At 38.4% G+C, this 21585-nt stretch overlaps 2 protein-coding genes across 2 annotated transcripts in view; one reads left to right on the top strand and one right to left on the bottom strand.

The window, feature by feature from the left end:
* Positions 1–3107, bottom strand: part of LOC122870127 (transmembrane protein 138-like) — a 15633-nt gene extending 12526 nt beyond the window's left edge. Inside the window, exon 1 of the mRNA XM_044184355.1 lies at positions 3088–3107. The gene's annotated coding sequence lies outside the window, so the exon portion shown is untranslated. The remainder of the gene's footprint in view (positions 1–3087) is intronic.
* Positions 1–21585, top strand: part of LOC122870074 (CD151 antigen-like) — a 24259-nt gene extending 2674 nt beyond the window's left edge. Inside the window, exons 2-8 of the mRNA XM_044183843.1 lie at positions 1844–1928; positions 7363–7554; positions 15885–15959; positions 18169–18273; positions 19627–19785; positions 20029–20115; positions 20224–21585. Of these exons, the coding sequence (XP_044039778.1) occupies positions 1845–1928; positions 7363–7554; positions 15885–15959; positions 18169–18273; positions 19627–19785; positions 20029–20115; positions 20224–20283 (762 nt within the window). The 5' untranslated portion in view covers position 1844 and the 3' untranslated portion in view covers positions 20284–21585. The remainder of the gene's footprint in view (positions 1–1843; positions 1929–7362; positions 7555–15884; positions 15960–18168; positions 18274–19626; positions 19786–20028; positions 20116–20223) is intronic.

Below are 21585 nucleotides of genomic sequence, written 5' to 3'. Positions count from 1 at the left end.
AGTAGTGTATGTGTGTGTGTGCGGGGGGGGTGAGCTGACGGGAGAGTCAGGAAGGGAAGAAGAGTTTGATGAGAGGCAGTCGGAGGAGGGCGAGTCTGAGCTTGACTGGCAAGTGAGCCAAGAAAATTGTGGGGTAAAAACAGAAAAGGACATGAGATTTTGGGAACAAAGATTACATGAAAGCAACAAGTAGCAAGTGTTGTTCTATGATGGGATCCATAAATCTTGCAAACTTCAAACTCGAGAGTCGTGTTCGGCATTGTTGTGGTGAAAACACTTGAATTTGAATACGGTGTAAATTACTGTGGTTTAAATACAGAGATTGTTGGGATAAGCTTCTGCCTGTTTTCATTTCTGAAAACTGCAAGTGACATTTTTAACTATTCAATGTAAGCAAGTAATCGTATTTAACTTAATCTGTCATTCACTTGATTTATGAAACCTGCTGAAAATGTAAATTTTCTGCTTCTAGAAGCGTTGGACGTTGGTACCAGGCACTAGTTATAATTTCCAGCCTTTGGCTGACTCTCAGCTCCTACTCAGTGCTTAGTCATGGATCTCTCTGCATACACATGTAATAACTCAGCTCACTGATTCTGCCTACACTGCTGATCTGATGCTTACTCCCCCATGTTCTGCATTAGCCCTGTAGCATCTCATTTGTTAAAAGCACCTCACAATAAAAAGAAGGTTGGCTTTTATTTCAAGCTCTAATTCTATATCCTCTGTGCCAACTACTAGACTGCATTGTACTTATTTAGCTTATTTGTGTTAGAGTTGTTTTGTGTGGCCATGGAGTCATTGGAGTATCATTCAATTTAGAGCTGTGAAGATTAGTTGATCAACAAAAACTAATCTGCAACCATTTTTGTAATTGATTAACTGTTTCAGTTATTTTTTTAAGCAGAAATGTCACATACTCTCTGGTTTCAGTTTCTCTCACATGAGGGTTTGCTGCTTTTCTTTGTCAGATGTGACAGTATGAATATACTTTTGGTTTTGTATTGGTGGTGGCACCAATAAAGCAAATTGAAGACATCACCATGGGCTTTTCACATAAAAAAACAAAACATGCTTTAACATTTATTGTGTGTAATTAGTGGCACCCCCAATTAAATTTGATATCCTTGACTTTACAGCATGACCTTCAAGTAACTAGTAACTTTTTTAACATAACCTGTTATATCTTAAATCTGTGGTGTAACTGAATAGAAACTGAATGGAAAACCTTTTTTTCATTTTTAGAAAAATATTCTAATGCAGAAAGTAGAGCTAGCTATCAAACTTCAATACTTTTTTGATACGAACTGAAATGTTTCTCCAGCACTGAGTATCAAAAACCGATGATTGCTGAAAGCTGGCATGAAATGTTCGCTCTGATTTGTACTGTTCTTTACTTTATTCTTCTTTTTTTTAGTTGATTTAGCAAATTTTATAATGTATTTGTATGTAAGTGACATTTTTGTGCAGCTGTTTGTGGTTACACATTAATTTTGGCTTCTCGTGTTAAACCAAAAAAGGATTATGTAGAAAAACAATTTAATATTTCTCAAAGTAAGGTCTCATAAAAAAAGTATTGCTTTTGAACTGATTGACTCATATTGGCACCATACCTAATGCTAGCAGAAAGGAGTTTTTATTTGCTGTATAAACAAGGTACCAGTCACCAGAAGAGTGCTTATGATATTTATCGTTACCAACACTTTTTCTTTGTGAGAAAGCTCAAGGTTTTAGTTTTGATCACAGGTTTATGTTGAGTGTATTGACTGTTTTGAAGAAACTAAAAATGACTCCTACTGTTTGATATTGTCATATCTGACCTAAAATCGGCTGTCTTTTGCAGCATGGGGGCCTATGAGCAGAAAAAGGAAAAATGTGGAACCATCTGCCTGAAATACCTCCTGTTTTCTTTCAACTTTCTCTTTTGGGTAAGTTTCCATTCTGGCATTGTTGAGCCTGCATGAAAGATTTAATTACCAAAGTGCTTGTGTTGGTCTGAAGTCCTTCTCAAGCACCTGCATGCTTTAAGCAGAGTTTTCAAAAATGCAGGCGTGTCTTACAACATTAATGATCTGGAAATGTAACTTTTTTAATAAAATCTCTTTTGTCTGTTGGTTTGGTCATCATTTTTATTGGTTTAATAACATTTTACTCACCAAGATAATTGCTGAGATCTTGGAACACAGTGAGTCTAAAAAGAAGTCTGACAGTGCAAGAAACACAAGCAGTCAGATAATCATACAGGTATTAAAGGAGAATGGCAAAATTATTTACCAAACTCTCCGTTCAAGCATTAGGGCCGGACCCGAATATTCAACTATTCGGATATTTGTTTGTTGAGTAGGTATTCGATTTTCAATTTGGATATTTGCGCACACACACTTACACTTCTGTCTCTTAGGCTACTGTACACCGCCCCACCTCTTTCTGTTTCTCTCTTGCTGTATCATACAGGGACAGACACATACAGGCTGTTGACTTTCTTTGTCAGCAGTATGCTTTATAAAGTCGCCCAAAAAACACAACTCGCATTTTGGATTTTTTTCACCCGCAATTTTCCCGCAGTTTTCACAACAGCAGGTGAGCCGCGTGTGGAGGAGGCTTGTTGTTAATGATGTAGCTTATCGAAACGATGGAAACCAACGTGGTACCGAATGACATCTGCACCAACCAGGTGTGTCCACTGTTGCTTTACCTGGTCTGCGCTTGTAAAATATCCACCGTGTCCACGTATTACCAGAGAACGTCTGTCTGTCTCTCTCTCTCTGTTTCTCTGCTGAGCATGTGATTGTCAGTATACCTGTATGGGAGTCGGTCTCTTGGACGGATAAAAATAAAAAGTCATGCTCACCCGCTGCCAAAGCTTCGAATATTCACTGTTGATTACTACTGAAGCTTTTGAAGCTCAAAAGATGGTATTTGGGACAGCCCTAGTAAGCATGCATCACAGTTTACAGACCCGGTTCAACTTTGACCTTCTGTACTTGCTGTAGTTTTGCACTCACACAGATTTCCTCTGACATTTCGGTTGCAGTCGCTTCGAGTTTTACCTCCAAATAAAGTGGTTTAGTTAATCTAGTAGCTCACCTGGTGAAGAGTGCGCCCCATCTACCGAAAGGCTGAGTCCTTACCGCAGCGGCACGTCAGCAGCATGTCTATCTTCAGCTGCACTATAAATAAAGGCAAAACAGTTATTTTAAAAAAGATAATCTGGCAAAATAGTTTACAAAAAGTGTGTTTAATTCATTCATTCATTCAAGTCTGATTGTCTGACCATTCAGACTTCATAGACAATAGTGATTTTGTCGTGTTCCCAGATCTCAGCAGTTACTTTGAGTATTTTTATCACAACGGACAACTGAAATGAAAACTACACAAGTAAAACCCAAATGGTAATAAACCAGAATTTTCCTATAAACTGTATCTGCCATCGAGACGGGTGCAGGGAAGAAGTAGGCCCTTATTTAAAAACCAATCAAATTGGCTTTGACATGATTGGTTTGAAATTGTGAATTTCTCAGGCACTTTCCGTTTACTTTTCCATTCAGATGATTTCAAAATGACATTTACAACCGATCATATTTCATTTATTTTATTTAATTGCAGGTTAATTTAACTACTCATTCAAAATAGCCAAAAATTGATAGTCAGAGGTGTGAGATTGATGCATTTTGCTGAAATGTTTGTTTTTTAGAAATACATTTTTACCTAATTTCCATACCTGTGTGTGTCTGTGTTGATGTGAGCTGTCTGTATGACTTGACAGTGTTGGCCCTGGTTCTGATGCATGCCACGTCCACTGCTTAAATCCAATGAAAACAAATTCTGTAACTGATGTGTTAAAATAAGAGAAGCCAGGGGGATCAACACAGAGGTCTTGATCATTTATCAGAGCCCTAAACAGCACCAATTCTGATATTGATTAAACTAGAAGCAATTCAGAAAACACATTTACACCATTTCAAGTTTTAACAAACCAAAGCTATAAAATATAGTTATTTCAACAAAAGGACAGTAATACATATGTACACAGTATGCTCTCATATTGATGTGAATAATTTGCCGTTTATATGGCATAAATAGGAAGAATTAGCTGATTAAACTCTTTCTGCACCCTTCAACAAAGCCTTTCTATTCAGGCAGCAGATAAATGCCTGCTGCTATTCCAGTTCATGGAATCAAAGCCAAGTTGCATACTTTTACAGTGGACACAGAAGATGCATTCAAAGCCTAATTTCCCAAAACTTTTTAGTGTCAAGAACACTTGGTGTTCCAGGAGGAAGGCACTACAAATAACTGATTTCATAATTTGGATGTGCTGTTTAAAGTAAGAATCAAACATCTGTGCAGCAGCCTCACTGTCAGCAAAGGAATACTGTCTGTCTCATTCTCACTCGTTCTCAGTGTGGAGTCACACTTGCAGCTCTGCCCATATGTGATAATCACCTGCCAAAGGATCCGGACTCTCTCAGATTGGCAGACAAACAATACTGAGCCTTTTCAGGGCCAGATGCCAGAGTTACAATCATATGGATATTTCAGGACCAAATCAAATCTTTTGACTAAATTAGTTTGGAAAAAGTTTTTCCCAATTACTGTTGTGTAGCTACATGCATCACAGCTATTGCAAGTATTTCTGGACTGAACTTCAGACAAAAACACGAAGACACTGCAACACTATAAAGTATTTTGCTGAATGGCAGCTGTCCATTCACGTCGGGAGTAACATATGGTCACAATGTCCTGTTTTCTATTGATGTGCTGTCAGTTTGATAGAATTTTGAGGAGGACTCAAGACACTAAATTGAGTAAAAAAGTGAGTACTTATTAAATGCTCAGACATTACAGGTGTTTCAGCAGGATGAGATGGATTTTTGTCCGTCCTTTTGTTTGTTTTTGGCATGTGGTTCATGTAGGCTGCTATAGGGTTGTTTTTCTGATCAACTCCAGGTCCTTAGATAAGTAATATTACTAGACCTGTTGATGTATTTAAAGGTACAGTCAAGGCTTTGTTGACTTTGGGTATATCAACTTTTCATCATGATAAAGTAAAACTTGAAAATTCAGTTTGGTTTATTTTCATTCTTTTCATTTGAAGTTGGGTATCACATCTTCTTCTCGAGGTTATAGGTAGAAATTTTTTACGATTTTGGGTAAATGAAACATTTTTAGAAAACAATCTGATTCGAAATGCATGAAAAGTTTAAATTTCAGACATTTTATGCACCAACAGCTACATTCTAGATAAGTTTGACCTTTGGCCATTAGACCTTCAAATACATTTCTGCTGTGTTTGTGAACATAAATAAACCTTGTAATCTTTTAGGCCAAGGAGATAACTTAGATAAGGATTGTGGCACCAATGATAAATGCACTGATACTACATTAAAGATTAGAATAAAGGGCAGAAAAATTAAATACATATGGATACATTTGTGCATAAAGACACTGAAATAAATAGTGTCATCCAGCAAACAGATGACATATATTAACTGTATTTGCCCTAATTAATTTCAGGTGTCAGATATGTCAATGACAGTTACTCACCGTTTGTTTGTGTTTTGTTTTTTAAACATGATTTTAACATTTTAGAGCAAAATCCACTGTTGTTCCCTCAGTCACCAGTGATACTTGAAGGAATGCAAAGAGCATTTCTTTTTTCCATCATCTTCTCCCCCTAAGAAAAATAAATACACCTGTAGGACTCACGAATGTGCAAATGCACTGACATCAAATTTCATTCACTTCAGGGTCATTTAGACTTTTAAAAATTTTCCAGTTTATACCTCTTGCTGCCACTGGAGGTCGCCAAGGTTTGAATTTCCCTTGTGCAGCTTTCAATTACACTTGGAAAAGATTCACTAATTCCTGTGGTTCATTTGAGTTTTAACAGCAGATAAAGCCACAGCAAGCATCATGTTCACCACACAGCGTGATTGCTGCAAAGACTGAACCACATTCTGCTTCTTAATTCTGTGGTTCTCAGGGCTGGGATCTCTCTGTGGGTAGCAAGATGATTTTTGGAGAGTTGTGAGATGCTTTATGTAAAGAAAAACAAAAATAAACAGCAAGTTATCATAACTAAAAAATGTTGTTAAATATTGTCACCTTTTTGTGTTGTTTAAAATGATGAATAGTCACTCTCAAATCAATCTCTAAGTAATAAGTTGAAAGCATCTTGTTTTGACTGAAATGTTCACTTCTCACATGCAGCTGGTGACAGAGGATCATATGTTGCTATTGATTTAAGTGGTCCTGAGAAAAAACATTGAGACATTGAAACAGTGAGTTAGTGGGCATGTGTTACCAGGTTGTGTTCTGAACTGCTCCTATGAACTGTCACAGAAGTGAGAATTAAAACACAAAACATACTAAAATAATGAACATGTACAGTATTGCAATAGAAGGTGATGTAGCTAGTTGCTGGTCCTGTTGACTAATTAGTAAAACACTGTGGTTACTCTTTAAAACAGCAATAGTAAATAAACTGTTTAAATATTTTTCTCAACACTGTTGTTATGTGTGTGTGTCTGTGTTTTCCTGCCACACTGTCTCTGGGTGTGGTGCAGTCTGACTCAGTGTCTAGCTTCTGTAGCCATCGTCTTCCCTTATAAATTAAATCTAAATTAGGCAGGCTGTTAGACTGATGGCTTTGGCATGATGACAGATTTCTGTTGCAGTGCCGCACCATCTGCTGACTCGTCATTGTAATATTTTATTAATTTAATTTTCCTCATATCCTCTTTAACTGTTAGCTTAGATAATGCTGAAGATGTCGGACTATGACAGTTATATGCTGGACTGAAACATTGACTCTTATGCTGGTTTGTGATTACCGATAGTTTATCCTGTGGGCTTAAGGATTCATTTGATGCTTTGTAATTCCTCAGACTTAAAACCATACGATTGCTCTGTAAGGTTTAAGTCCTGTAGCTCAAAATCTTTTAAGAATGCCTATTACCCAACCAAAAATTGCGAATAAATAGAGTTTAGGTACTAATGGTTATTTTATTTATCGATTAATCTGCCAATAATTTTCTCAATTTAATTGTTTAGTCTATAAACGATAAAAAACAAATCAGTGAAAAAATAGTATTCACAATTTCTCAGTCGGCTCATTCACATTATCTTGCAGCATAAACTAATTCAAGATTAGATTATTTTGTGTGGCAGCGGTGGTTCGTTTTTATCAGTTCACATTCAACAATTGACAGGCATTAATTTCAGGCTCCTCCTGAAGCCAACTTGGGTGATAAATAATTCAAACCTTTTTGTCAATCTCAGTTTTTGTCTCCTCAATGTTGGACAGTCTGCTGTACTTTTGTGCCGAGATCGGACTCTTAACATGTGCTCTTCTCCCAGTTGGCAGGGGGCGTTGTGATGGCGGTGGGTGTTTGGACCTTGGTTGAGAAGAGCGACTACATCAGCCTCCTCTCCTCCAAGACCTATGCTGCCTCCGCCTACATACTGGTCCTGGCTGGAGCCATTGTCATGGTAACAGGCGTGCTGGGCTGCTGTGCCACCTTCAAGGAGCAGAGGAGGCTACTGCGAGTGGTAAGAGATCACGTCAGGGTAGGGGATTATAGAGGCTGCACACAGCACACTTATGTGCACAAAATGTTAAAGTGTGTGAAACATAAATCACTTGTACTGTGCAACCAAACTGTGGGATTGTAAGAAATTTCCATATAAGCACACACAAACCAGTTAGTGATTTTCCCCGCCCCTCCTCATTAGAGGACAACTTTATTTTCATGGACAATTGTAATTTTCTCTAATGGCTCTTGAAGACGTGGGGAAAAATACCAAAATAGGAGAGAAAAGAAGTGTCGGTTGGTTGTTCAGTGATTTGGAAAGTATCCATATTGCTGAAAATATTTGTCATAAGATAAAAAATAAACATAACAACCCCAGCCATACTCACTACTAATAATAGTGAGGATGGTTTTTGACTATGTTGAGTTAACTTTATTGCCATTACAACAAATATTGTCAATAACTTGCGTTGTTGAGCGGACAGGGAAATACCAAATACCAAGATAAGCTAGAAACAAAACATACCTTAAAGTGCCAAAGGTTTACAATTCAAGAGTCAAATAGCGTCAGGTACTTCTTTTCAGGGAATGTGCTCCTCTCAAAGTTTGTCCCTGCTGGCCACCGCCTGCCCAGCTACAAAACAGAGGAAAAGACTGGTTCTGTATCACACAGGCTTCGTACTGTATTTGAAGCAGTAACTTGTACACTGGCAAACCTTCTGTCCTGTCTCTCCAGCCAGATGGCTAACTAGCGCATTGTTGGAAGCAACAAAACAATTTTTAACATGTGGTGATACTAAGCAGATTTTAACACCCACTGTAGAAGTAAATGACATACCTGCATACAGACAGAGTGATTCTGTGCTAGAATAAGCCAAAAAGTAACTGTGGGACACACAACTTTCAGAAATAATAGTTTGTTAGAAGGACATTGTGGTGCCACACACACATGCTGAGAAATGGCCATGGTGTCAGCCTTGATTGCGTTCAGTTCAACAAAAACTTGATACAGTAGGAGCGTGTGTGCCCATATTTGATTTGGCACACTCTGTACACAGCACAGGGTTTTTGCCAACAGAGACACCTGCATGGCACTAGAACCAGCTCAAAATACAAACACACAGACACACTGTACTATTCACACACCGCTCAGGGCCTCATCCACACATTTCAACATGGTAAATTTATGCATGCACACCATTGTGGGCGCAGCTCAAATGTTTGTGTCATATAAGCTTTGCAAGAACATGCATCATCTTTGGCATTATCCACTTTTCACCGGGGACGAGTCCACAAGAATTCGGCACAACCAGATATTTTCAGCTTGAGATATGGCAGGTGCCATAATATAGCCAGTTCCCACCAGGTGTATTTAAATGTAGCATTCAGAAGTAGCAAGTAGAGGACAACAAATGATAGCATCTAGAACTAAGTTATGGCGCATGTAATCAATTACCTTTTTAACTTTTCAACTTAAAAAAACAAACAAGAAAAGCTTTATCTGTATCAGTTAAATTAAAATTATGCAACAACTGACTGTCTCATACGTCAATGCTCATTTCATTACTTATAACAACTGAAATGTCTTCAGAATCAGAAATACTTTATTCATCCCTGAAGGGAAACTCTTTGTTACAGTAGCTCGTCTTTACGTCAGTGCACACAGCAGTACTAACAAAAAATATAATACAATACACTATAAAAACAGGTCAGAAAATAAATTAAGTACCAGGTGGAAAAGGAAAGTTAAAAGTTGGAAAAAGTAAGACGACGAGATGGAGCTACGGCAATGGGCAGCATGTGGGCTGGCGCATGTTGGAAAAAGTAACTCTATTAACAAAAGTCATGCGTCCATGTAAGTTTGGGACACCTGTACTAATAGTTGTAGTTATATTTGTTAAAATGAAAACAGTAGTCATAAAATATCGAAATACTCAGTCAAGCGTAGGTGAAATTTATAATCTGGGGCGCCCTGGTAGCTCACATGGTAGAGCGTGCACCCCATGTACAAGGCTGAATCCCAGGTTCGAATCCAATCCGCAGCCCTTTGCTGCATGTCATCCCCTCTCTGTCTTTCCCACATTTCCTGTCTCTCTTCAGCTGTTCCTATCAAGGCAAAAAGCCCCCCTCACACACACACACACACAAAAAGTAGAATCTTTTTTCTTTTTTTTTAAGAGTAAAATGGCAAAAGCCAGCCAGTGTGGGGTTTTTTAATTTTTTTTTTTTTTTTTGAATCATAAGTCTATAGATCTTCACACAATAAATGAAGTCCCCACTATGTCCAGATTATTTGATTTATAACTCAGCAGTTGTGCGTAAATCGAGATGTGAGCGGCACCTCTTCTCCTGTGTGTTGTGTAGTTTTGAAACGCTCGGTGCATCCTGAAGAGTTGAGATTAGGGCGATGAATCACAGCGAAGAAATTAACTTGTCGGCAAGGAGAGATGCTATCGAGATTGTTAAAGAGGGCGAACATAAGGCCAGGATGGTGGGGGGGGCGGGGGTAGAGTAATTGTTTTCCTGTATGTGGAGAGTGCCTGGTACCTGCTGAGAGTACACAAGAGCAACAGTGATTGGCGACACTGTCCTGTAACCTACATGTTACAAGTTCTAACCACAAAAAAGCTGACACGACCATAACTTCACCAGAATACTGCAGCTGTAAGGCTTCAGTAATCTAGCTGCAGTTGCCTTTTGATCAAAGGGAAGGCCATATCAGACTGTATGTAAGGTTGTTGGTGATGTTTGTACTATACAAAGTATGAGGGAGGTCAGTAAGACAAAGAGAAAAGGAGGAAAACTCTCCCACAGGAAGAGGGGTGTGGTGTGTGTCTGCAAACCCACAGTTTCATTGTTTTGTTGGAGAAAAGCGACAGAACAGTGTAATGACTCAGGGAGAGGAGGGAGAAACTTTTTCCTTCCAAATGACAAATGGAAAGCAGTCCTAACAGAGGCTGGATCCACCTGTGGAGAAACTGACTTCATGCAGTTTGACCGGACTTATTACAACTCTGTGTGTGTCTCAGTCTCCTCTCTGTAGTTCTCTCTCTCTACATATCTCTGTCTGTCTCACTTTGTTTGTCTTTTCTGTCTTTATCTTCTTATTGTCTTTATATTTCTCTATGCCTGTCTCTCTCTTTCTGTGTGTGTCCCTCCCTCTCTGTCTCTATTATTTAAAAAATAATAATTAATCGGCAATAACATTAGATTAAATTTATTATAAGTCTTGTTTTTTATTTAGAGTATGGCTGCTCTATTAATTAATTTATCATTTAGTCTGTGAAATGTCAGTTGTGAAAAATGTCCATCGCATTGTCGGACCAACGGTCCAAAACCAAAAAGTAGTAAGTTTACAGTTATATAAAAAAGAGAAAAGCACCAATGTTTGGGGTTTTTAGTTTTCTGTCTATTGACTAATCGTTTCAGTTCTAATTTAAATATACATATATTGTCAAAAACAGGGTTTAAATAATATGGGCAAAGAGACACCGTACAGTACTTTACAATAGATCACTTGCATAGAATGATAATAGTATGTAGGATGTCACTGTGTCAAAATGGAAAAAGAAAAATGACAATTAGTAAAAATATATGAGAGCGATTTGATTTCCATTTTTATTGTCAATCAAGCTATTGATATGTGTGAAATGTCAAATATAAGGACAAATGCTCAACTGGAGTGCCTCTCAGCATCTCTGTTTTCTCTCCATTTCGCTTTGTATTTGTTTTTTCTTATCTAACTATATTTGTTGTTTCACTTTCTTTCTATTAGTTGTATTTATATGAGGCAACAGGCTGGCAGAGCTGTAAGCAGAAGCAAAGGTTAAAGAGATCGCTGCTTCGTAGTTCATTTCTGTCAGGTTTCTCAGCTCGCAGCCTGCGTGTTCATCAGCATTTATTCAGAGTTTCTCAGTTAGGGCAGAAGAGCTAGACGAAAAGTTCTGGGTACAATGTTGTGTGGAAAAAGGACATTAAAACACATCCCTGCTCATTTAAATTCATTTCTATATGGTGTTGAAAAACATAAATATAACTGTGTGAAGAAAATAGTGCATCTTTTTTTAAAGGTGGTCTAGGTTATATGGTCTACAGAGGAGGTATTCATGCTTAGTTTGAAATCTGTGCACATCTTCTGTGTTTTGTTTTGTTTTTTATTTAATTTTTTTTATGCATGGTGCATCTTGAAGAGTTGAGATCACAGCCATGAATCACAGAGAAGGAATGAACTTGTCAGGAGGGAGGGGGGGATCGCAAAAGATTGCCAAAGATGGAGAACATAATGGAGTTCTGTGTGTGTGTGTGTGCAGTGTTGACTTTATGTCGTGCATCAAAAGAAGCTAATTCATGGAATGACATTTTGTCGCTACATCTTGGAAGCATTAGCATTTTTAACTCGTTAGAACTCTTCCAACTCTTCGTCTTCATCCAACACCTTTTATTTATGAATTACAAATCATTATACCTAGGTGTATTTACAAGTAGTAGGCTGATATGAAAAGTAGTATACAATATGTTCCAGGAGAATGTACATTAAATCTGACAAGATATGAATGTAGCATTAATATGGTGTGTTTGTCTGTAGCTGTAGCTGTACCTGTTTAGAGGATTTGATGTAGAACTGAAACAAATAATTGATTAGTAGATGAATAGAACGTTAATCAGTAATATCTTTTTTCCAAGCAAAAATGCCAAACATTATTTATTCCAGCTTCTCCAATGTGAGGATTTCCTGCTTGTCAATATTTTAAATATTTTATTATCATTTAAATTGAAAATGTTTGGGTTTTGGCCAAAACAATTTGAAGATGTCACCTTTGATGTTAGGAAATTGTGACAGGCATTTTTCACTGATTAATTGATTATTCAAGAAAATAATCAGCAGAATATTTGATAATAAAATACAAATAAAACTTCTCGTCTGAAGTAAAGAGCAGATCTGTTAATGTCAGAAGAAATTAATACACTTTTATGAAACATAATATTTAGCTTCAAGGAAAACTAGTGGAGCCACATAAGACTGCAAATGCAGCATATTTAATGAGTGAGGCGATTATTTAAACTGTCATCTAGTAACTAAATTTATAGAGAGGTGATAAGTCATGATTCAGCTCAGCAGGTGGCTGATTGATCGATCACACTAGGGTTTCGCTTCGCTGTAATGAAGTGTAGCATGTTGCAGTGTCTGGGGGGGGAAAAATTCAGTTTTTATACCTCATGTGAAGAAAACACACGCTGCACTGCCAGTCAGACACCAGGCTGAAGTTTGATAGTCATCAGCTGCTGGACATAAGTTAATAGAGTCTGCATCAAGTTGAAGTTAAAAGTTCCAATTGAGTAGCTGTATAAGGTCAGAGAGTCCACCATATAGCCAAAAGGTCACAGGAGGACTCCTTTCAAAAACCAACACATGTCCAACCGTTATCTGTCTGATTAAAGTCACCTTCAGTGTGACTCTGAACTCCTACTCGCTCAGCAATTGTAAAAGCAGCAGTACACTTCTAATGAAGTCTGAAATAGAAACGCAGTCAAACGCAGAGCTGCATACAAAGGTTTGTATCCTCGTTGTAGTTACGTGTTGTTCCTTTATGTACAGTGGATGCTGGTGCATGAAGATGGAGGAAAGAAGTTAGAAAAACAGCTGCTGAGAAAGAGGGACACAAAAGGCCAAAGAAACTGTTCAAATATTTTCCAACAACCTCAGCAAGATAAGTCTGAGTTTACTATAAGATGTTAGATATTTTGTAGTTTAGCCAGGAAGCCTACGCACAGCATGCTGTTGAGTCTGAAGCCAAAGCAGAGCTTTAAAAAAGGTATTGTACATATGAACCTGCTGAGAGTCGTTTTGGCAGTAATTACGCTGTGCCCTTAAGTCACCCGGGAGAAGCATGCCAGCTCAGTCGTAAAATGAGTGTGCCTGTGAGAGAGCGTCCCTGAGATCACGAGGAGACCTCTGGAGTCACTGCAGCCAGTAATTCAGCCACCTCAGTCTCTACAGCCAACAACAGGTTCTCTGTCTGAGAAGCATGCTTTGTGTGTGTGTGTGTGTGTGTGTGTGTGTGTGTGTGTGTGTGTGTGTGTGTGTGTGTGTGTGTGTGTGTGTGTGTGTGTGTGTGTGTGTGTGTGTGTGTGTGTGTGTGTGAAAGAGAAAGCGTAGGCAAAGACACAGACCACAAATATGGTAGAGTCAGAAATGCTCTCCTTCCATTAAGTCAGTTGTGCTTTCAGTTTTCAGCTGCAAAGATTTTCTGCACGACTGTTTGCAAGACATTAGCTCCGATGTTTCATTCATTTTGAAAGTTGACACTGATATAAAATCACTTAATAGCAGGAATGTGTTTATTTTAATTGTATAGTAGTACAGACTACTGTCTGTCTCCTGTTTTGATATTTTTCTGTTCAGCTTCCATCCCTAAAACTAGCATTTTCTGCCTGACGGATATTCACATTTTGATGCCATGGATACCAATTTTGGAGGGGAAAAAAGTAAACATCTGATAACCATTTGAACTGATAGTTGTTTTTACACAAAAACATAAACATTTCTGTCAAGGATACTTCAAATATTGTTATTAATATTGTTATTATTGTTATTGTTATTAGAGTTGTGATAAAGACATTTATTATGGCAGAATATTTTGCAGTTAAACTATCATCAAACATGACAATAACAGTAAACTGAAGAAAACATAAAATTAAATGGAAAACTTTACTGGAAATGTAATTATTATAAATAACTATAGATGAAAACAGTTCAAACAAAAATGTTTGTATTCTCAGCAAACATATGTGCTTATGCACATGTAGTATATCTGAGGTTAGCCAGTATCTGCAGATAATGTTAGTCTGCTGATGTATCGCCTAGCTTTAGGACCAGTATTATGTACTGTATGGAACAGTTATCATTTGGGGCAGAACTTGAGCCAGTGCTTAGTGTGAGATCAACATGTCTTTAATTATTGAAACAGTTTAGTTACTTTTTGGAAGTATTGAAATTAATCAAATCAAATTTAATCAAATCATGGGAGGAGCCTGAGATTTTGTAATGCCCTGCACCTTGTTTACGGTCATAGGTTTAATTGTATAATAAAGACTTTTTTATGTATTTAGTACCTATATCTGTTGCAATGCTTCTCTTCAAACCATCAACACAACATGCAAAATGCAAGTCTACAAGTCTACACAGCATTCAGGATCAGAGCCACTCTGAGATCTGATCAGCCCACGCTATCAAATCTGAGACCAAGTCCACTTTACCGGGCTGAATTTCTCTCTCTGATAGCAGCAGGCCAGAGGAATTTGGGTCAAGGTTTTGGTCTGATAATATCTCTTCTTGTCTTTAGTTCTTGGCATGAAAAGCAGACCTTCCCTCTAACTCCCATGGGCCTGGTCACGAATCAGATACCGACGATAAACTCTGAACAGCAAACCTCACTTAAAGGCACAGAGTGTGAGAGATGCCACTGTGCAATGACTCAAAGTTTTACAGTTTCAGGCTTTAATAAACCAACGTTGAGTAAAAGAGGTGAACATGAGAAAACACAAAGGAGTTTTACCTCAATTTGCTTAAGTTTTGTCATCTGTGGTGAGGCCTCTTTTTATGGGCTGGCAGAGTTGTACATGTAATACTCACTACTATTACCAGTTTATTAGTTACACCTGTACAAGGTTATGCAATCCAAAACATCAGCCCTGCAATAAATCCTACTTCTGTGAAGCTTTTTTAGGCTGCACTTGGTGGTGCAGTTGTATTTGATTGCATTGTATTTACATGTATGAAGGTGAAAGAATATCAGAAACACCCGTTTTTGGTCTTATGAATTAACAGTGTCCCATTGTTGGAACACCGTTAATTACCTTGTAACTCCTGGATGTGTAAATAAGCAACTGTGTGCTAACAAATTTTCCATACATAGCTTAAAAGGTGATGATATGTCAGTGCTGAGCTCACAGCCTGTTTCTGCTGCCTCCAAGTGGCCAAAAAAATCAGTTATCGCAGGTGTGTTTTATACTCAAGAATCAACGAAATGAATAATACAGTACTTCAGACGTCAATCAAACTGTATTTATGAGAATGTATTTATGAGCGATGTTTGTTCTCGGTTGTTCCTTTATCGATTGACTGCACAAACCTGCAGTGGACAGACTTTTCCAATATTTTTGTTTCTAATTAACAGCTCAGTAGAATGTGACCAGACCTTAACCACTATATGTTTCTATTTTGTTTAAACTACATTTCTAGCAGTGCTGCATGTGTGACTTTAAAGTCTCCCACTTTAGATTTTTAAGCCACCCGTCGCTTCATCACATTACCAGCCACTAACTGTATTTTCTCCTCCTCCTCCCCAGTACTTTGTCCTGCTGCTGTGCATCTTCCTGTTGGAGATCCTGGCTGGCATCCTGGCTTATATCTACTACCAGCAGGTAATTGCGCTTGGGCCAAAAAAAAAAAAAGGCGAGATATTGATTTCAACAAACTGACAAACAAGTTTTAAAAACCGACACAGAGATTAGTTTTAAGCAATAATACAGTTTTAACTAAATTGTGTTAATTGATAAATTATCCAGTTTATTGTCACTGAATTAAAAAAGAAAAGAAAACTATCTTTGGTGGACACAAGTCTACCATAATACAGAAAATCATCTGAGCACGTAGTCAGAAGCATTGTAATAAAACACGACTCTTTTAGTTCCCACTTGACGTGTGCTGCGCTGTCATTTTAACTCATTTTGAAGCCGCATGATAAATGAGATTGCAGCGAGGAAATATAAGACCGCCCATTAAAAATACAAATATCAGACTGACCATATTACTCGTAGTACATTTAGTCCAAATGGAATGAAAAATGCCTCCAGTAGTACACATAACAAGGCTGAATGCACTGTGTCAGAATCATTTAAAAGAATTTTGTTAATGATTTTGAACTGAAATATACTCAAACAAAGCTGTGCTTTATGTTCCCTCCACAAACAAAGACATGAAGAACTCTACTGACACAGGTTAATTACTAAAGAGAGTAAAAATACTGTTTAGCACTACAAAATATGCAGTAAATGCACACAGTTCTGTTTACAAGTGATTATTCTCTTATCTCATGTGCTATAGTTAATGTAAAAACTAAACTAAATCTGACAGCTTCCCTCGGCACATTTCAGCTCTAACAGTGTAGAGTTAATACTGACTGTACTGCGAGCGGTTACAAATTTAAAACATTTTTTTCCTCGTGTAATATTAACATGACGTTGCTCTCCACCAGAATCAGTCCCACCCTGACTAGTCTTAAAGCCTGGTGGCTTGTAGCTCAGCAACAGGACTTTCTCAGTCTAGAGGTGCACTGCTATCAGTATAACTGTCTCATTCATTATACACAACTCATCTGAACATGAGCAGTCACTGAGCTTCATGGCTCTCTCCTACTTCCTAAAGCTCTTTACTCACTTCAAAAGATTCTTGCATGAATTAAGTTTTGCTAAACTCTCTAAAGCCACTCTTCTTCTCTCCCTCTGTTCTCTCTTCCTTGTTATTATTCCTCATTTTTCTCTGTGGTAATTAGTTGTGAGAACTGTACATTTGCGTTTTATTTCAAGATGCCATACATCTCATGAAATCTGCTTTTAACTCGCTCACCAACACACTTATTCACGTTTAGCAAGCTGCAGATTCTCCGCAAACGAGGGCAAGCTGTTCGGTCATTGTCCGTTCAGTTCTGCACGTGCCAACCTGCTCCACCTAGTGTAAAGGAAAGTACCAGCAGCAGCAGTTTAGACATGCCATGAAAAAGAAAGAATATTGCAGCTGTAGCAGTCATTGCCTTCAGGTGACACTGTTGTCTAACAGCAGATGCTATTACCTTCCTTGCCTGTAGATGCTGCACATTTGTGTCAACATCGCTGGACTGGAACTGCAGGGTTCAGACCTGTGGCTCTGCAGGTGAATGATATTGGGTCTGTCTGGTTTCACAGCCATTCAGCCATCACCTGAATAGATGCTTGAGCTCATGTTTGCTTTTATTCGTGTGTGTTTCATGCAATGCCACATATTGCTGTTCACTCACACACCAGCTGTTTCTACTTATTGAGCCATTTTAAATCTTAAATTGCTGTTTTTACTTCATTGACGCAGTGTTTCCCAAATTGTCAACAGGTAAAATGAAAAGCTAACCCCTCCCCATATCCCTCCTGTTTCCTCGTCCTCCTCTTTCTTCTTCCTCTTTGTCTTCACCTCCCGTCTCTCATCTCTCTCCATCCTCCCTTCCTCTCTTCATCATTCATTCCCTTGATATCTCCTTCACGCTTTGATTTACAGTGTTTTTTCCAGCTGGCTTGTTGCCATAGAAACTGAGCCCCCCAGACCTCCTGCTCCTCCAGTGAGCGTTTTCTGCCACCGGTCTAGAGAACAAAAACATACCGACTTCCTCTCCTTTCACCCCGGCTTCGTCTGCTCCTCTGTTGTTAGAACTGCTGTCCATGACATGTATCGTCAAGAGAGTGTTTAAATCCAGTGTGCTATAAATTTCATCAGTAGCAGAGGCAACAATTGCAACTGGTTTATCACTTGGTCATGCTCTGTGCTGGCCTGAAATTTTTGTGTGGCTGTTAATTCATATGTCTGTTTCTCTGTGTGCCTGAACAGTTGAATGAGGAGCTGAAGCAGAACCTGAGGGAGACCATGACCCAGAAGTATGAACAGAAGACCCATGAGCAAATCACCAGGGCTGTGGACAAGCTGCAGCAGGAGGTAAGTGTCTGCATAAAAGGGTGGATAAATGGATGGATACAACTACCAGTTTTAATAATAATATTTTAACCTTTTTCTTTCTTTTTTTCTTTTTTCTTTTTTACACAAACTCTGACATGACAACTGATATTTACTTTTAAGAGTGCCGTCACACCCAGTTTTTCTTTGAACAAAAATACATTGGAAAACTGGATGTATTTAGGTAGTTGTTTGCATCCACACTGTCATATTATAAGTGAAGTAGAGCTTTCTATGCAAAAGTCACATGGACTCACATGTGCTTTGTTTATTGGACAGTGTTTGGTAACCTATCATCCCATCAGATTAGAGATTTTGGTGATGAGGGCAAGTCAAAACAAATCCGATTCCAGTCCTTCTGACTTCAGCTAAGGATGATGGACTTGTCTGCACTCTTTGCTGTAATTTACCCTCTCTTTTGCTTATACCAGTTGACAGCACATGAAGGAATGGATAAATCTAAGAGCAGTTCAGACTTCAGTTGGTTCATTTTTTATGCTAAGTTTTTTAAGTATGAGATTCCCCGAGCTGTCAGATGTCAACATTTATTCTTTGTTCTTTCTTCTAAACTTTTTATTTTGTATCATTTCCAATAATATGTTTGGACTTCTCACGTTTTGGGAAATACACTTACTTGCTTTCTTGAAGAGAGTTATATGAGAAGACTTATACCACTCTCATGTCTGTCCGTTAAATATGAAGCTACAGCCAGCAGCCGGCTAGCTCATCTTAGCATAAAGACTCTAAACTGGGGGAAACAGCTAGCCTGGCTCTGTCTAAAGGTAACAAAATCCACCTGCCAGCACCTGTAAAGATCACTAATTAACATATTCTGTCTCCTTCGGTCAATCCATACAAAAACATGCAGTGTAAAAATGGCATGTTGTCATTATGATTTGGAGTAAATTGCCAGGCAGCCAACGGAGACTCCCGGAAGTTTACTGCTCCCACTGAAGAAATAATCCCGTACTTTGTTACCTTTGGACAGAGCCAGGCTAGCTGTTTTCCCCAGTTTCTAGTCTTTATGCTAAGCTAAGTTAACCGGCAGTTTGCTGTAGCTTCATATTTACCATACAGATATAAGAGTACTGTCGATCTTCTCATATAAGTATTGATAAGAAAGCAAATAAGCCTATTTCCCAAAATGTCAAACTATTCCTTCAACAAATTATACTGAGTTTTGCTTGTCTTTGCTTTAATGAAGTGCAGTGTTACAATTTCTCATCCGTTGGTAGAAAAAAAACTTCTGTTTCATATTTAACTATTTCTTTTTATACTTCTTTGCTACCATCAAAATCCCCCTCTTAAGATGTGTTTTTCTCCGTCTCCTGTCAGTTCAAGTGCTGTGGCAGCAACAGTTCATCTGACTGGGCTGAGAGCACCTGGATTCGCTCCAGAGACGCAAAAGGCAGAATTGTGCCTGACAGCTGCTGTAAGACTCCCGGTGAGCTCTGCGGCCGCAGGGACCACCCATCCAACATCTACAAGGTGGAGGTGAGAGGATGAAGGGTGCTGGGGGTGGCGATGGGGTTGACTTTTCAGTACTGCTGGCTAGATCAGTATTTCTGTCATGTCTCAATATGTCAGCGTTGAGATTGTCTGGTGTAAGAATAGCAGAGAAAGAAGAGCTGTCATATCCGAACCGTATACATAACATTTGTTTGCAGTGAGACTTCAGCAATACTCCCACATCAACTGATGCAACATAAAGACACACTTCTTTGTTTTTTCATTTAGGGTGGCTGCATCACCAAACTGGAGAAATTCATCCTGGACCATCTGAAGATCATTGGAGCAGTGGGTGTTGGGATTGCCTTTGTACAGGTAAGCAAAGAACTACATACACATGAACAGAGATTAAATAAATGCATATCCATGGAGACTGCAGTTTTGCTAAATTATGTTTTCCTTCCCCTTCCATCCAATCCCCAGATCATAGGAATGGTGTTTACGTGCTGCCTATATCGAAGTCTAAAGGCAGAGCCGTACTAAGAGAAGCAGAAGAAGAAAAGTGTATATGAACCTCATCACCACATGCCATACTCAAATAGCCCATAGGTTCTTTTCTTTGCCTTGCACATAGGGGAAGGAAAATTTGGCAAGGGAACAAATTGCACATCTGAAGATCTCATTTTGGTAAACAAAGGGTGGAAAAACACTACAAGGTATCTTGAAGTAATTAGGCGCTCAAATTGCAGTCTCAGCTACATCTTCAAGATCACAGCACTGTGAGAAAAAGCCTCTGAGAGAAACTGATGGGAATTTTAACACAGGTTGTGTAAATTAGTGTGGGACAGCCTCCTTGGGACTAAAACATTGTAGTTTTCTTCCACTTTGATTCCCTCGATTTACATTTATGTTTGTGGACCAGGTACTACACTCGAGAGTGGTGTAAAGATTAGTGGAGTAAAACTGGCACTTTGCAGAAAATGTTAATCCTGGTCCAGCAGCTTCCCTTTCCCAGCAGCATGGTTTAACAAGCCTACCGCTGGGGCCCCCTTCAACTGCAACAGCATTTTGTTTCCACGCTAAATATTCAATCATGCATTTCAAATATGGTTCAATAGTGGCCTTTTAACATTTGAACTGTTAGTTTTTATATTTTGTAAATGATTATTTTTTGTAACACTTGAGGGGCTTTCTTTTGAGCTATGAGGCTTTATTGCCTAGTATGTCTTCATAGTGACATGTCAGTGTTTGATCATGTTTTTAATCAACTCTGCCACCATAAAGACCTGCTGAGAAGGACACAGTATCTGCCAGAGTGAAGGTACACAAGTTAATGCCTTGCTCAACCGCATAACTGTGCCATTTAACACAGCGACCCGAGCATTTTAACCGTGTGAATATTCTAAAGTGTAAAGGCTGACGTTAATGAAGTGATTTTGTGATTGTTAATGAAACATACAAGCAGTGCCACTAATATTGCTCATAAAAAAGTGCCTCATGTTTGTGATTTTACTGTCGTCTTCTTTTTTTACCAGGGATTTATCCACTGATGCCAAAGCAACTGTAACTTTGTGTAAGGACCTATTATATCTCTACCAGCCTTATTTACTACTGATATCACTCTTTTTAGATTGTTTTCATGAATGAAGATTTAGTTTACTTTTCTATAGACCATAAATATGTTATTGTATTTAACAGACACATGGTAGGAAATGATATTCACTCACTGTTAGCAATGAGCTTTTCCTTTGTGCCTCAAAGACAACACTAAATTAATCTGCTGTATTTCTGTCTTTGTGATAATCCAGAAATTAATTTAGTTTGAATAAACATTGATCAACAATA

This window comes from Siniperca chuatsi, linkage group LG1 (genome assembly GCF_020085105.1).
Source record: "Siniperca chuatsi isolate FFG_IHB_CAS linkage group LG1, ASM2008510v1, whole genome shotgun sequence".
NCBI lineage: Eukaryota > Metazoa > Chordata > Actinopteri > Centrarchiformes > Sinipercidae > Siniperca > Siniperca chuatsi.
Note: the sequence above shows the minus strand (reverse complement) of the source record. Positions and strands in the feature narration are given on the sequence as shown.